Genomic DNA, 13,733 nt, shown 5'->3' with positions numbered 1-13,733 from the left:
AAAAAAAAAAAAAAATCTTGCTGTGAACTCTTTTGTACAAATCTGTGTATATATGTAAAAATTAACTGGAATCATTGCTAGGAGCTGGGCTGGGTGGTACCTGTAATCTCAGTTGCAGTTGCATGGGAGGCTGCGATGTAGAAGATGTTCTGCAGGGTCTCAGCTGGGAGAGAGCTAATGTGTAGAAACCAGGAGCGCGGCTAAACATTGTCTTATGCATAATTCAGCCCCCTAAAGGAAGAGTTTTGTGTCCTAAAATGTCATTAGTGTCAAGGTTGAGGAAACTTAGTTTTAGGGTACTTTATACTGATGTTCAACTCTCTTGTTGCAGAATTGTAAGAGTCCCTTTTCATGCACATTACCCCTTCTGTGAATTGCTTGTTCACATGTCTTACCACCTTTTAGTTGATTATTTTTTCCTCACAGATTTGTAGAAGATAGGTATAGTTCTAAATTCTTGTCCATTTGTTTTTATATGGCAGACATTTTCTCCTGCTTCTGGTTTCCCATTTTTTTTATGAGCAGGAATTAAAGAATTTGAACTTTTAGTTCTTCCCTTTTTGTCTGTGTTATTTGCTTATTGTTTAAAGAATCCTTTCCTTAACCTGAAAAACATAATAATCTTCTGTTTTCTTAGTGAGCTTTGTCATTCTGGCTAAGGTTGACTTTCCATTGGACTATTTCTTTTAGGTGCTCCACCTGCTGCTCCTACCCCTGCCTCGGTCCCACAGATATCTCAGCCTCCCTTCTTGTTGGATGGGCTTTCATCACAGCCTCTCTTCAATGACATCACTACAGGTACAAATCATTGTTACCATCATCACTTGGAGCACTTAGTAATGAGGGATGATGATTGAGGAAAGGCAGTAATAATTCTTTAAGCATTAGGCTGACTGCAATAAGACTTATCTTCCTGTGTTTCCCAGGCATCCCCTCCATCACAGCGTACAGTAAGAATGGCTTGAAGATAGAATTCACCTTTGAACGGTCAAATACCAACCCCAGTGTAACAGTGATAACGATACAGGCCTCTAACAGCACAGAGCTAGACATGACGGACTTTGTTTTCCAGGCTGCAGTACCAAAGGTACTATCTACACTATTTTCTTTGCTGTTTTCCTTTGATTAAAGACCAGCGGTTTTTTTTTTTCCCATGAATTTGGTGAAAGGTATCTATTAATGTTTGGAGATTAAATTTGCAGATTTAACTCCAGCTAACAACAGTAGTTAAACTTACGGGTCATTGAGGCATGTCATTTTTAGTGAAAAATTTTTACTTGGTGACAGATACTCTTATGGTTAGTATTGTAGAATAAAGAAGGGAAATTTAATAGTAGTGGGCAGAATTCTAGAGGGTGGTCACGTAATGGTCAGGGAAGGATAGGTGTAGTAAGTATTGTAGTAAGAACATCTAAAAACAAAATCTAATATAGAATTAAAGTTAATTAAGATTTAGGACTTTAGAGTTGGGGATTTAGCTCAGCAGCACAGCGCCTGCCTGGCAAGTGCAACGTTGTGAGTTTGATTCCTGGTACCAGGAAAAAAAAAAAAAAAGATTTAGGACTTTAGTTGGGCATGGTGGCAAACTCCTGTAATCATAGCACTCTAGAAGGCTAAAGCAGAAGGACAGAAAATTAGAATTCAGCCTGGTCAACTTAGTGAGACTGTGTATCAAAGTAAAACTACTATATAAAAAAAGGGCTGGAGACATAGCTCAGTGTGAAGACACAGGTTCAGTCCTCAATACCATTAAAAAACAAAAGGATTTTGCCTAGTGGCATAATCATCTGGTCACTAGATCAGAATTAAAATTTGCATCTCCTGATATTTAAGTGATAAAACATTGCTCCTTCATTAACATGCAACTTATTGCATGTTATATAATGACTATTTTCATGAATTGAGGTTTTATTTATATCAAATCTTAAGGGATATTTATCCAGGCGTGGTGGCTCATGTTTATAATCCAGCACTTGGGAGGCTGAGGCAGGAGGATCGCTGTGAGTTTGAGACCAGCCTCTGCTACAAAATGAGTTCAAGGTCAGCCTGTAGTGCAGAGGAAAACCTTGTCTCAAAAAGACCAAAAAAAAAGTAAAATTAAAGGGGTATTTATATCTTTTTGGAAGAACGACATCTTCAATAAAGAAAAGTTTCAAATGAGGTGTGAGCGAACTTTTTTGTATAAAAGACTACCAAATAATTTTATTTCAGGCTGTATCATTTCTTGCTATACTTAGTACTGCTGATACAGTGCAGAAATAGCTATAGACAATATGTAAACGAGTGGCTGTGGCTCTCTCCCTGTAAAACTATTTGCAGAAACAGATGTTGGGCCATGCTTTGCTAACCACTGTTTAGGCTAGGCTAACCTAATCTTTGCACTGACATGTGGACTGTTGGCATTCAGGCAGCATGTTTTTTTAGAGACTGATATTTATGGATTATACTGACTTTCAAACTTTGCTGAGAATTTTTAGGAGTCAGAATATGTAGATGTTTTAAAAAGTAGTAATAGGAATGGTTAAGAACCATTAATGAAAAAAAAAAGAACCATTAATGAATTCTAGAGCTATTCTGTTTGGATTTTAATACTGACTATATGACATGAAGAAAGTCATTTAATCTCTGTGTCTCAGATTCTTTATTTGCAAATGGAGCACTGATAATAGCCACTTCTTCATAGGCTTGCATTGAGAAATGAGTTGTGTTGGATACTACTGGACACACTTTTCATGTGTTCAGTGCTCAGTAATGTTAGCTCCTGCAAGTTAGGGTTTACCCTTGTTCTTTCACCTTTGCTAGTAAAGCATGGTCTTGGAGCCTGTCATGGTATTACATGCCTGTCATCCCAGCATTCAGGAAGCTGAGGCAGGATGATCGGGAATTACAAACCACCCTGTGCTCCATAGTGAGCTTCAGGCCAGCCAGTGAAACAGTCTTAAAACAAAACAAAACAAAGCAAACCAAACCAAACCAAAACAAAACACATCAAAAAAATGGCCTTATTCTTGGTGTTGTAATGTATATATAATGCTTTATGAAGATATATCTTGAACTTACCAGTTCACAGATTCTACTGTATACTGTTTTCATTTTTTAATTTTTAAATTTAATTTGTCTTTTTGAGACAGGGTTTCACTGTGCAGTTCAGGCTGGCCTTGAACTCACTTTGTAGCCCAGGCTGGCCTTCAATTTGCAGCTGTCCTCCTGCCTCGGCTTACTGAGTGCTGGAAGTACAAGCAGGTGCCACCATGCCTGGCCTATTTTCATTTTTTAATATCTTAGAAATTGGAGTGGATTTTAAAATTACCTCGTAGGTCAGTGGGTATTCTGTTTTCTTCTTCAGTGATACAGACAATTGATAGTATCTTAAATTTAATGAAAAATAGTAGTAATGAATAACATTTTAGCTGATAAAATTCATCTTGACAAAATATTACAAATTAGGCTCAATATAATTAATCTGATTTGAGATTGAATCTTTACTTATAACTTTTGCTTGCTTTTAGAGACTTCCTTGTTTTTCTCAGGAAAAGTTTTCAATTCCTGATATATAGAATAGCTGCTTAGTGCAGTGTGGTTTATTTCAGTTGCTTATAGCATGTTCATTACTCATTCCTATAAACAAATAAATAAAACTCATCAGCCGCTACAAATTATGGTGTTTCGTTCATCTAGGTCATTTGATATACACGCTAGGTCTCGTAGTTTTTCTGTTAGGGCCTTGTGTCTTTAATGGAGTGATCCTGATGTTCCACTTGCACATTACCAGGCTGAGTCTTTCAAGCCTTTCCTTCCTCTCCCATGTAGGGAGAAGTCTCGACACATTTCAGATTATACAGGCTTTAAAAAACAAAGGATCAAGTCTCTGGGGCCTAGTCATCCAGTTATACAAAGAGGCATAGTCAGTGACTAGCATGTAGGTTTGTTATTTTTGGAAAGCTGTTCTCTTGATTTCTTTCGTTTTGTTTTGTTCTGTTTTGCTTTTTGCTGTAGGTACTCATTTTTCACTTGCATAGTTGGTCAGTTACTGTTAAGGTGCCAGGATAAGAATTGGTCACCTTTTGATAGGTAGTAGCTAACATTCCTTCTATCAGAAAGGGCAGGGTGATGTATTACTAGTTTTCATGATCAAAGATGTAGCAATGTGTTTTTACAAATACAATGAGTGACAGTCCTCTATTGTGAATTGCAGAGACCTGGAAAACAAATAGTGGGCAAAAATTAGGGTTAGTCTATTACTTGACCCATTAGCTGGGCATCTAAATTTTTGTAGAAAACTGTGACATAACACTATGCATTACTTTTTCTGAAGAGTAGCCTTTGTTTCCCCTTAGACATTCCAGCTGCAGCTTCTGTCTCCTAGCAGCAGCATTGTCCCAGCATTTAATACGGGGACCATCACACAAGTCATTAAAGTACTGAACCCACAGAAGGTGAGTAGTACATTTGAAGCCAGTATCGAGGCAATCTTTAAGCTTATTTTCTAAAATAAACTTTTGCTTTATTTCTTTGGGGTTTTCTGACTCATAGAGAAGACATCAGTCAAAATTCCTGGTCTGACTTCTTTGTTCTTTTGTAGAAAATAAATGGAGCTCAGTGACATTAAGTGGAGTAGTGACATCTCGCTAAAACCTAACCTTCCCTGTAAAAATCTGAGCTGCTGGGGATGTAACTCAGTGGTAGAGCACTTGCCTAGTGTACATAAGGAGTTGCCTAGTTTGCTCCCCAGCAGCAGGTGTGCATGTGCGCACACGCGCGCACACACCCACACACACCCACACACATGCACTCACACATGCAGTCATGCACACATTCATTCATTCTTTCTGCTTCGCCTCCTCTTGAGGATTAAAGGTATATAGCTTTGAGAAGGTGAAACTTAGACATTTATGTCCCTATACAAAACTTGAAATCTAAGGTAAGAGCATTTGTTGAACCAAATACCCCCATTTCCTGCTGTAATTACTAAGTCTGGATAGCAAAAATGGAAATATTTTAAATGAAGCAGTGAAATGAAAAGCATAGCTTTAGAAATCATAATTCAGAAAGATTTTTACTATATTTTTTCAAAAAATTAAATTGGTCTTAATACTAATTAATTGATTTTCAGATAAGTTGGAAATGGTTCAGAGAATTTTTTCACCTTCAAAATCTCTAGTAATTCCTCAGTAAGGCCAGTATAATTTCCTCCTTGTAACAACTTGCCATGTGTGGTGTTCACTATATTTTGAGTACTGTATTTGCCATTAGCACAAGCACAAATTTTTTTGACTATCTGATAGAGTAAAATGTTTCTTAGAGCATTAATATTTGAAATCTGCCACATATTGCAAAAATAGTGTTTTTTTTCTTCAAAAAATTGCTGTTCCTGTGGCTTAGCTTTTTTCTTTTATGCTTTGGGAGTGAATCAATTTATGTTGACACTTAACTATAGGTTTGCAGGAAGAAAAGCAACAGTATATCTGAATGTAGAGCATGAGTATATGTTTATCTTTTTTTTCTGGAGACATCTATATAAGGGTTGAATTTTTTTTGTTTGTTTGTTTGTTTTGGTTTTTTTGTTTTTCTCCGGTACAGGGAACCGAACTCACGACCTTGCGCTTGCCAGGCAGGCGCTTTGCCGCTGAGCTAAATCCCCAGCCCCCAGGGTTAAATGTTTTTTAAAAACACTCAGCAATTGTTACTTAGGAGACCCAGGTATGATGGCCAATTCTTGTAGTCTCGGCTACTTAGGAGGCTGAGGTAGGAGGATCACAATTTCTAGGCCAACCTGGGCACGTTATTGAGACCTTGCATAAAAATAAAAAGGAGCTGGGAATGCAGCTCAGCTGTAGAGGGCTTCCCTAGCTTGCACGAGACCTTGGGTTTAATCCCCAGTATATGGGGCATGGGAGTAGTAATGGTGGAAGTTACTTGTGGAGCCAAGCATGGCAATATGTACCTTACAAATCCCTTACTCGGGAGGCTGAGACAGGAGGATTACTTGAGCCTGGAAGTTCAGGGCAACACAGTGAGACATCATCTCAGTAAAAAAACTAAAAAATAGAAAACTCTCCTTGGGGACTGGGCAGATTGTGGTTTTATTTCAAAGTAGTAATTTGTGATTCTTTTTCTCTTTTACAGCAACAGCTGCGAATGAGGATCAAGCTTACATATAATCACAAGGGCTCAGCAATGCAAGATCTAGCAGAGGTGAACAACTTTCCCCCTCAGTCCTGGCAATGAGGGTCCACCACCATTCTCATTCTTAACCCCACTCAATCAAAGGAACTCTGGGAAGGAGGTTGTGATTGCTGGCAAGTTCCCCCAACTGTACCATGGGCATGAGGAGCTGAAGAGAACTGTTGAGGAGGATTTTCCTGAAGTTATTGCTGACCTTGAAGCATTGTTTAAGACTACTGTCCTCTCCTCCACTGTTAAGGCTGGCTGCTTCTGGAGGCTATTTTGCACTCTTCCTTCTCTTCTCCCTTTTCCGCACTTGTCCACCCGTCCCACATTTGCAGCCAAAATCAACATTCCCTGGGCCCCTGAGGCCAAAAGCAGCTGGTCTGGAGGAGAGGACTGGAATTCATGGCGAGAAACACTCACTTCATCTCTGCAGCAGAGTGGCCCCTTCTTTCTACTGTTGTTTCTCTGTGGACTGGGCATGGTGGGGTATTTATTCCTCACGAGCTGGGTTACCATCTTCAGGCGATTTTTACATCTGGGATTGAGAATAGAAATGTAACAATGAACATTAGGGAGCCCCGCCTTTTTCTACTGGTTCCCCCAATATTTGAAAGAGGCATTAGGTTCCTGGTAGCCTTTTCCGTGCATTGCTGTATACACACAGACACACACATGTATGTATGTATGTATGTTTGTTATCAAGAAATGGTCAGACCTTGAGAGGTTATTTGTAAACACTGGACAGATGCAGTTCAAAAGAGCTTTTGTTGAGAGTTGGCATGAAGGATATGGTGCTCTATTTGTAATAGAAACTTCCAGGGCTCTTCCAGCTCCCTTTCTCTCCATTCTTTAGCTATAGTCATGAATACTGTCCATGATTTTCAAAATTGATTCCCCTTAAAGTGCAGAGTGGATACCTCCTAAAAGATGCATTAATAGTTATTAAAGACCATACTCCCACCACAATTTTAAAGCTTTCCCAAGCCCTTCACTTGCCTATTTGAACTGTGGTAAATGGGTGGAAAGAGAAGTCCCCCAGTTTTAAAGAACAGACTCCTTAATGAAAACTTTTGCCCATAGGAAGAGCAAGACTCATCCTGGAGCATATGGGAGTCATCTTGTCCATTACTCCAAACCTCCCTTTTTATTTCCAAAGCCTGGCTTGGACCTTGGCATTCCGTTTGAATTCCTTCTTTTAACTGGAACATTTGTGTTGTATCTGTAACACTGGCACTGAAATAAAGACCACACGGTTAAAGAAATCTTTCCTATATTGTACTTAATGGTGTTGGAATGAAGCCTTGTAGCTTCCTTACCCTCTATGTCAGAGGAAGTCTTATGTTCACCGTAGGGTAGGATTATCCTTTCCTGAGTCTGAGAAATTGATCTCTTGAAAGAGACCAATCTCATGAATATCTATATTAAAGACTTGACCTTTTTTTAACTAGTAAGAGTGCCGAGTGCTTTTTAGAAAGGATCCTTGTGTTACCAAACTTTAAAGTTGGGTTGCTGGAATGAGGTGGAGCTGACTCCATGGTACACGTTGGATGTACTATGTATGTTCAAGTATACATGCACCATGTCTGTGTATAGCAGAAGAAAAAAAAGTGGGGCCCACCTTGCTTTTAAAATGTTTGCAATTGTTACTGTATTGCACAGTATAATGACTACTTTGGCTTCAGTCTTAAACCCAGTACAGATACCCTTTCCCCCTACTCCATTTCACCACGCCTTTACTTAAAATCTTCAGTGTCTTGTCAAACCTAGCTCTGTATCAGATGCTAGACTATTCCTAACATTTGACAAACTGGAGTTGAACTAAAGGCTCCAAAAGGGAAACTTTCTGGTCTTAATTGTATATAAGAGCAAGATTCTGAAAAAACTTACTCCCTGGCTAAATGGTTGGCTGAGTCAAGAACAGGATGTATCTCCTGTTTACAGTAAGTGTGGACTAGCACACACTTCCGACGACTGCTGTGCCTGTGCAATGGAAAATAGCCTTTAAAGGTTTCTTTGTAGACTGATTTCCTTGGATGGATATTTAATGCTGTGAAACATGATAGGATTAACACAACGGTGGATTTTTTGAATAGAATTTGTCTTAACATTCCTCTTTGTGTAGAGGCTTTATTTTCTCCCTTACATTTTTAGCTAACCAGCTCAGGTTTTTTTGGTTGACGTGAGTTGAATCTCTGAAGAAATCTGCGCAAGACCGTGTTATAGGACAGTGCTAGCTAATGGAGCTGGAAAGAGTCTACTCTGCTGACAAAGCGTCTGCTTGGGTGATCAGAGTTTTGAGATGCATCCGTGGCTTTGTCTAGAAGGAATAAAATATCATGGCCTTAACACAAAGGGTGCTGTGATAGAATATGAGTTGATTTCAGGACTAAACCTGAGCACCATACTGAAAGACTAGCAGCCAAATAACTGCCTAGGATACTGATGGTTGTGAAGACTGTTTCAAATGATTGGATCTTTGAAAGCTTCAGCGTGCCTTAGTTTCTAGGATCAGCATTAGTTTTCCTCTCACTTGGCCTTGTAGCTAAAAGGAGAAATCTCTTAATTTCTGTGATCACTTGCACATTTCAGCAATTCTTTTTCCCAAGTACAACCATTCAAGGGGGAGCAAATTCGGATGGATTTTACAACTCCAGAGCCATCGCAATGAAAGGGTGATTTCTGTGGCTGTTTAATAACCGTAGGGTGGTAAGCAGTGAGTCCTCACATACTTTGATAATTTCACATGCACTTGTACCTCATCATTTTCCTTTTCGAGAGTAGTTAGTAGCCTGTCCTCCACCCTCCACCCCCAGTAGTCTTAAGAGAATTAATCTAAGTAATCTCAGCTGTAGGAAGGGTGCTCTCCCTGAGAAGTTTCTCCCACAAAGCTTTGGTGCTGTTACCTTGAGGTGGTTTAGATAGTCATGAAAGTTTTACAGTGCGCGTAGAGACCATCTGTTAAGTTTAAGGTCTTTCTCATTTAAAGAAACATTCCTCAGTGTAACATTTAAGAAGAGTCTTTCCTCTTGCGAGGTTAAAGTTTTGGTTTGTACTCCTTGTCCCACTCACGAAAACAGACTTTTAAAATTGTCCAGCACTAACAGTTCGAATATTTCCATTTACTGTATCACATGTTTTCCATTTTTATGTCCTTCTAGAAGAGGTTGGAAGTTAGGGAATACTACTTTTGAGGTTCAACTTCATTCTGTTTGGCATATATTTGGGCCATAAGAACTAGAAAAAAGAACAAGTCTGAATGTGTATTTTTTTCCTAGTGAATGTATTTTAACCACAGTGTCCTAAGCAGAATTAGAGAGCAAAAAATACATACTCACAAAGTACGTGGTTGGGGAGCAGGTGTGTATGTTGGTGTATTCGTGAGTTTGGGAGTGGGGAGGATCATTGAAGAGAGATTGCTCTGCGAGTTCTGAAGTTTAAAACCTTTTTGACCAGCTTTGGCTTGGGAGGATGGAGCTGCTTCTAGAACTGGAAGTGAAAAACCTTTTCAAGCAATAGCAATGTGGGTCCCATCGACAAAGTTCCAGCACTTGGAACACTTAAACAGAAGGAAATACTGAAGCAGCTGTCTCAGTTGTTTCATAAACTTCCATGAGGCTGATTCTGGCTTCAAGATGGAGCATTGGAGTTTTGTTTTTTTTAAGAACCTGCATTTGGGCTTTGTGTGTTTTGTTTTTGTTTTTATTTGGGGACCTCATGGGAAAGAATTTCGAACTCTTTCCTTTGTGAACTCCCATTGTGTTCCTGTAAAGTCCTTTTTCTTTCGTAATGTTGTAAGTTACATTTTCATTAAGCCCCATCACATCTTCTTTACTGTAAAAATATTAAAAGGCTGTTTCCAAGTGGGACAGCTAAATGAAGTTCTAATTATTGCAGACATATTTTTGAGATGTAAAAAAATTTAAAATTAAATAAGTCTTAGAGGCGAGTGAGGAATAAAATGGATGTAAACATTTACATGGGATGCATTAGAAATCTGCTGTGTGTATTGTCTTTTGGTTGAAACAAATTATGAACAGTGACTAATAATAAAAAGTCAATACTCAATGATTTAAAATTTGCTTCCTTGCTTCTTACAAGTGAATTAGAAGCCTTTAATGAATTTGTATTCCAAAGCATGTAGCTAAAATTTACCTACTAGTGTTCCTTATATACAGAAATTTCACCAAGAGGAGAATCTGAAAAATTAAAAAACCTGTAGGAATTGTTAACAGTGAAAATGTTTTAAGAGCAATTGGACATTTTAACTATGATTACTTCCATGCTTATTCATGTAAATCAATTGTCAACGCAGAGAAATATCAAGATGAAATATATATTAAGGGTGGTGATGGGGTTTTAATTATAAGCTTTTTGTAAGTTGTTGCAGGACAAGAAAAGCTTAGCAAAAATGAATTATATTTTATGGCCTTTTTTTTTTTACCTGAATTCTTTTTTAAAAATATGAATTCTTTTCTTGAGGTGGCAAGCTTTAGGTTTCCTATTAACTCTGATGATCCCTTATAGTCCCTTGAGAAAGGGGAGGGAGGATGTGACAGTCGCTTGATTGAAAAAGGGAAGGGTGTAAGCTTTGGCACCGTTATCTAGTTTATGCAGAAGTGCCCTTTGGACTGTTTGATAAGCAGTATTTTTACAGCCTTCTATATGGCTTAAAATTCATCTTTATGTCCAATATTTACTTGACACATTACATGTAATTAAATGAAAATATAAAAGCTATCGGGAAATATAAAAGCTACCTTAGCCAGTAAATAGACACCGGAAATTTTTCAACACCATTGTCAACAGTGCTTAAATTTGAGTTTTATTCCAGAAGGATCAAATTAAGTTTTAATCACTTCTAAGGGTTTTCTATGCCATGATCCCAGTCAGCTGCCCTCATATTGGAGGCACAGTTTCAAAGGACTGGGGCTATACCTAAAGTGGTAAAGTGCTTGCCCCTCATGTGCAAAGCTGAGTTTGATTCCCAGCACCACAAGAAAACAAAGTTCAAGGAAAAATATTCCTGCAGACTTTGGAGCCAGCAAATACTGTTTGTGTGGAATCAAGGGAAAGAATATCTAAATGTGCTTACCCTATGGTAGACAGTGGATTTGGGCCTAAAGATAACTTTGTGATCATTGAAAGAGTGGGAACTAGATATAAAACACGTCTCTTATATGTGGTTCCTCTACCAAAATCTGATAGAAATGAGCTTTCCTTCTTTAGACTTTCTTCCTATTTTGTAATGAAGATTGGAAAAAGCTCCTGGCATAAAGAATGCAAAGTGTATGCACAGCTGCTGTAGAAAGAATGTAAGGATTCTAATGACTTTTCTGTCTTTTGGCATGATCCAGTGATTTTTGTAATGAACCTGCAGTGAGGGCAGATGGATTTTTGCACACACAAAAAAATCCCAGAGGAATTTATTTTTAGGGTTAGTCTCAGCTGTTTACTGTTTCCAGAAATTATAGTTACATAACCCTTGGCATACATAATACACATTGCCTTGAACTGGGGGAGAGCATAAATAATGTGACCTTTGAAATAAAGGATGCAGTGTATGATTTGAACAGAAAATAATCAACTGGCTGTCACTAACCAGTTGGATCTTAAATCATGGAGACCTTTAAAGGTAGCTGTATGTATATGTAAGAAAAAAAGCTGTATCATAAACAATCCCTTGAAACATTTGGGCTGGTGGCTTTTTTCCTTTTCAGAGGTAGTACCGTTGCCAATATGAAGTAGTAAATACATAATTTCTAGCATATGCTTTTATTCCAAGTTGATGTTTTAGCCTGTTATCCCATCAAGAGGATAACCGTCTATGTTCCCCAGCATGAAGTCAAACTTTAGTCCTGGGAAAAGATCTTTTCTTGTGATCAGTCAGTAAAGAGCTACTACTTAAGAGAACTGGACATGGTAGTGTGTATTACCTCAAGCAACAGGCATTTAGAAACACTGCGATACAGTTTTTCTTGTCAGTCTGCCTGCCTGTGTTTAAGTCCACTTCTAGCTCTTTATGGTGCCTGTGCCACAAATAGAAAAAATTTTGCTTGAAGAAATTTCACTAGTAAGCTCTGAAATGGAAATCCAGCTACATTTAGTAGCTTTCTTGAAAATAAGCTCAAGATTGAAAGAAAACCCAGGAGAATGATAATATAAAAGTTTTTTTTCACCTTATTCCAGACTCATAGACATCCTTTTAATCATTACAGTGATACCAAGAAATAAAGTTTACTGGAGACTAGAATTTTTTTTTGTTGTATGTTTCTGTTTTTCTGCCGGTACCAGGAATCGAACTCACGACTTTGTGCTTGCCAGGCAGGCACTTTGCCACAGAGCTAAATCCTCAGCCCAAAGACTAGAATTTTGATACATGAGAAGTAATGTGAAGCAAGTAGTGACTATTTTTACAGAAAATTCGAAGTCAGGACATTCAAGAGCAAAATTTTGGCATGTAAAATAATCTCTGAATGGATAAATATCTCACAAGGACACAACTGGCTTGTTAGATCTCAAAGGTGTCTTGTTTTAAGCCTACAGTTAGTATTAATACTCCAGCCATATAGTTTGGACTAGGGAAGCAATGAGTGATAGGTGATGGCATCTTTTACTGATTTATTCAAAGATCGGAAATTTATTGTTTTTTGTGTTTAATTCCTCCCAAGCTCCTTGAAGACGAAACACCTGTGCAAGACAGGAAGCCCTAAAATTTAGAAGTCTAGAAGGCTCCTTGGAAAATGTAGAAGGAATTAAAAATACATCTTGGGAAACCGAGTGAATCAAATTTGGAATTTTAGACTTATAATGGCTGTATGAATCCCTGTTTGCTAGGCACATAATAATCTCTTCCACAGTTTAAGAACTAAAGACTCTAATAAAGAGTAGCACAGCTATGGGATCAGGCTGTCTGAATCCAAATTTGGCTAGCTGACCACAAAAGTACCACCACTGTAGGGACTGAGAGAAAATAAATTTTAAAATATTTTTCTGAACCAGGCTTGCGAATACAAAAATGGCTAAAAAAAAAAAAAAAAAAAAAAAGAGACTCAGGCCATATTACTGCTTGAGGCCGAGAACAATTCTGATAATTTTGCCACATGAGAAAAGGGAATTGATACATGGGTGGGAGGTGGAGTGACGTGTGGTACTCGAATTTACCGAAGAGGGTCGTGAGCATCTCCAAATGGAACAGGAAGGGACTTTGCTAAGATTAGAAGTCTCGCCTGTTCGTTCAGCAGCTTTCCCTGTGTGGGTAAAAGGCCAGTTTGGGAGTAGAAAGAGCAAAAACGTCTGGGAAAGGTAAGTTTCAAGAACCATCCTAAACGGAGGGCAGCCGGGGTCGCAATTGACAGGTCCAGGCCCTGCCTGTCCCTTCCTCCTGCCGCTACTTCGAGGGCAGGCACCGCAGTAAAAAACGCCCCCTGAGCTCCAGTCCTCCGAGCCCAGGTCTGCGGGCGCGGAGCCCACCCTGCGGCGGCCCCAGGCTCCACACCCCGGGGCTCGGCCCCAGGCCAGCGGAGATGCGGCTCGGCTACGCAGGTCCGGCGGAGCCGCGGAGG

At 38.9% G+C, this 13,733-nt stretch overlaps 1 protein-coding gene across 4 annotated transcripts in view; it reads left to right on the top strand.

Moving 5' to 3' along the window:
* Positions 1-10,246, top strand: part of Ap1g1 (adaptor-related protein complex 1, gamma 1 subunit) — an 80,908-nt gene extending 70,662 nt beyond the window's left edge. For all 4 annotated transcript variants that reach the window (XM_005403516.2, XM_005403517.2, XM_013503973.1 and 1 more), the window contains 4 exons: positions 691-798; positions 927-1,087; positions 4,338-4,436; positions 6,127-10,246. In XM_005403516.2, the coding sequence (XP_005403573.1) occupies positions 691-798; positions 927-1,087; positions 4,338-4,436; positions 6,127-6,228 (470 nt within the window). In that variant the 3' untranslated portion in view covers positions 6,229-10,246. The remainder of the gene's footprint in view (positions 1-690; positions 799-926; positions 1,088-4,337; positions 4,437-6,126) is intronic.
* Positions 10,247-13,733: the final 3,487 nt, after the last annotated feature.

Source organism: Chinchilla lanigera, unplaced genomic scaffold, assembly GCF_000276665.1.
Source record: "Chinchilla lanigera isolate Chin_1 unplaced genomic scaffold, ChiLan1.0 scaffold00083, whole genome shotgun sequence".
NCBI classification, from domain to species: domain Eukaryota; kingdom Metazoa; phylum Chordata; class Mammalia; order Rodentia; family Chinchillidae; genus Chinchilla; species Chinchilla lanigera.
This window is presented reverse-complemented; position numbering and strand designations above follow the sequence as displayed.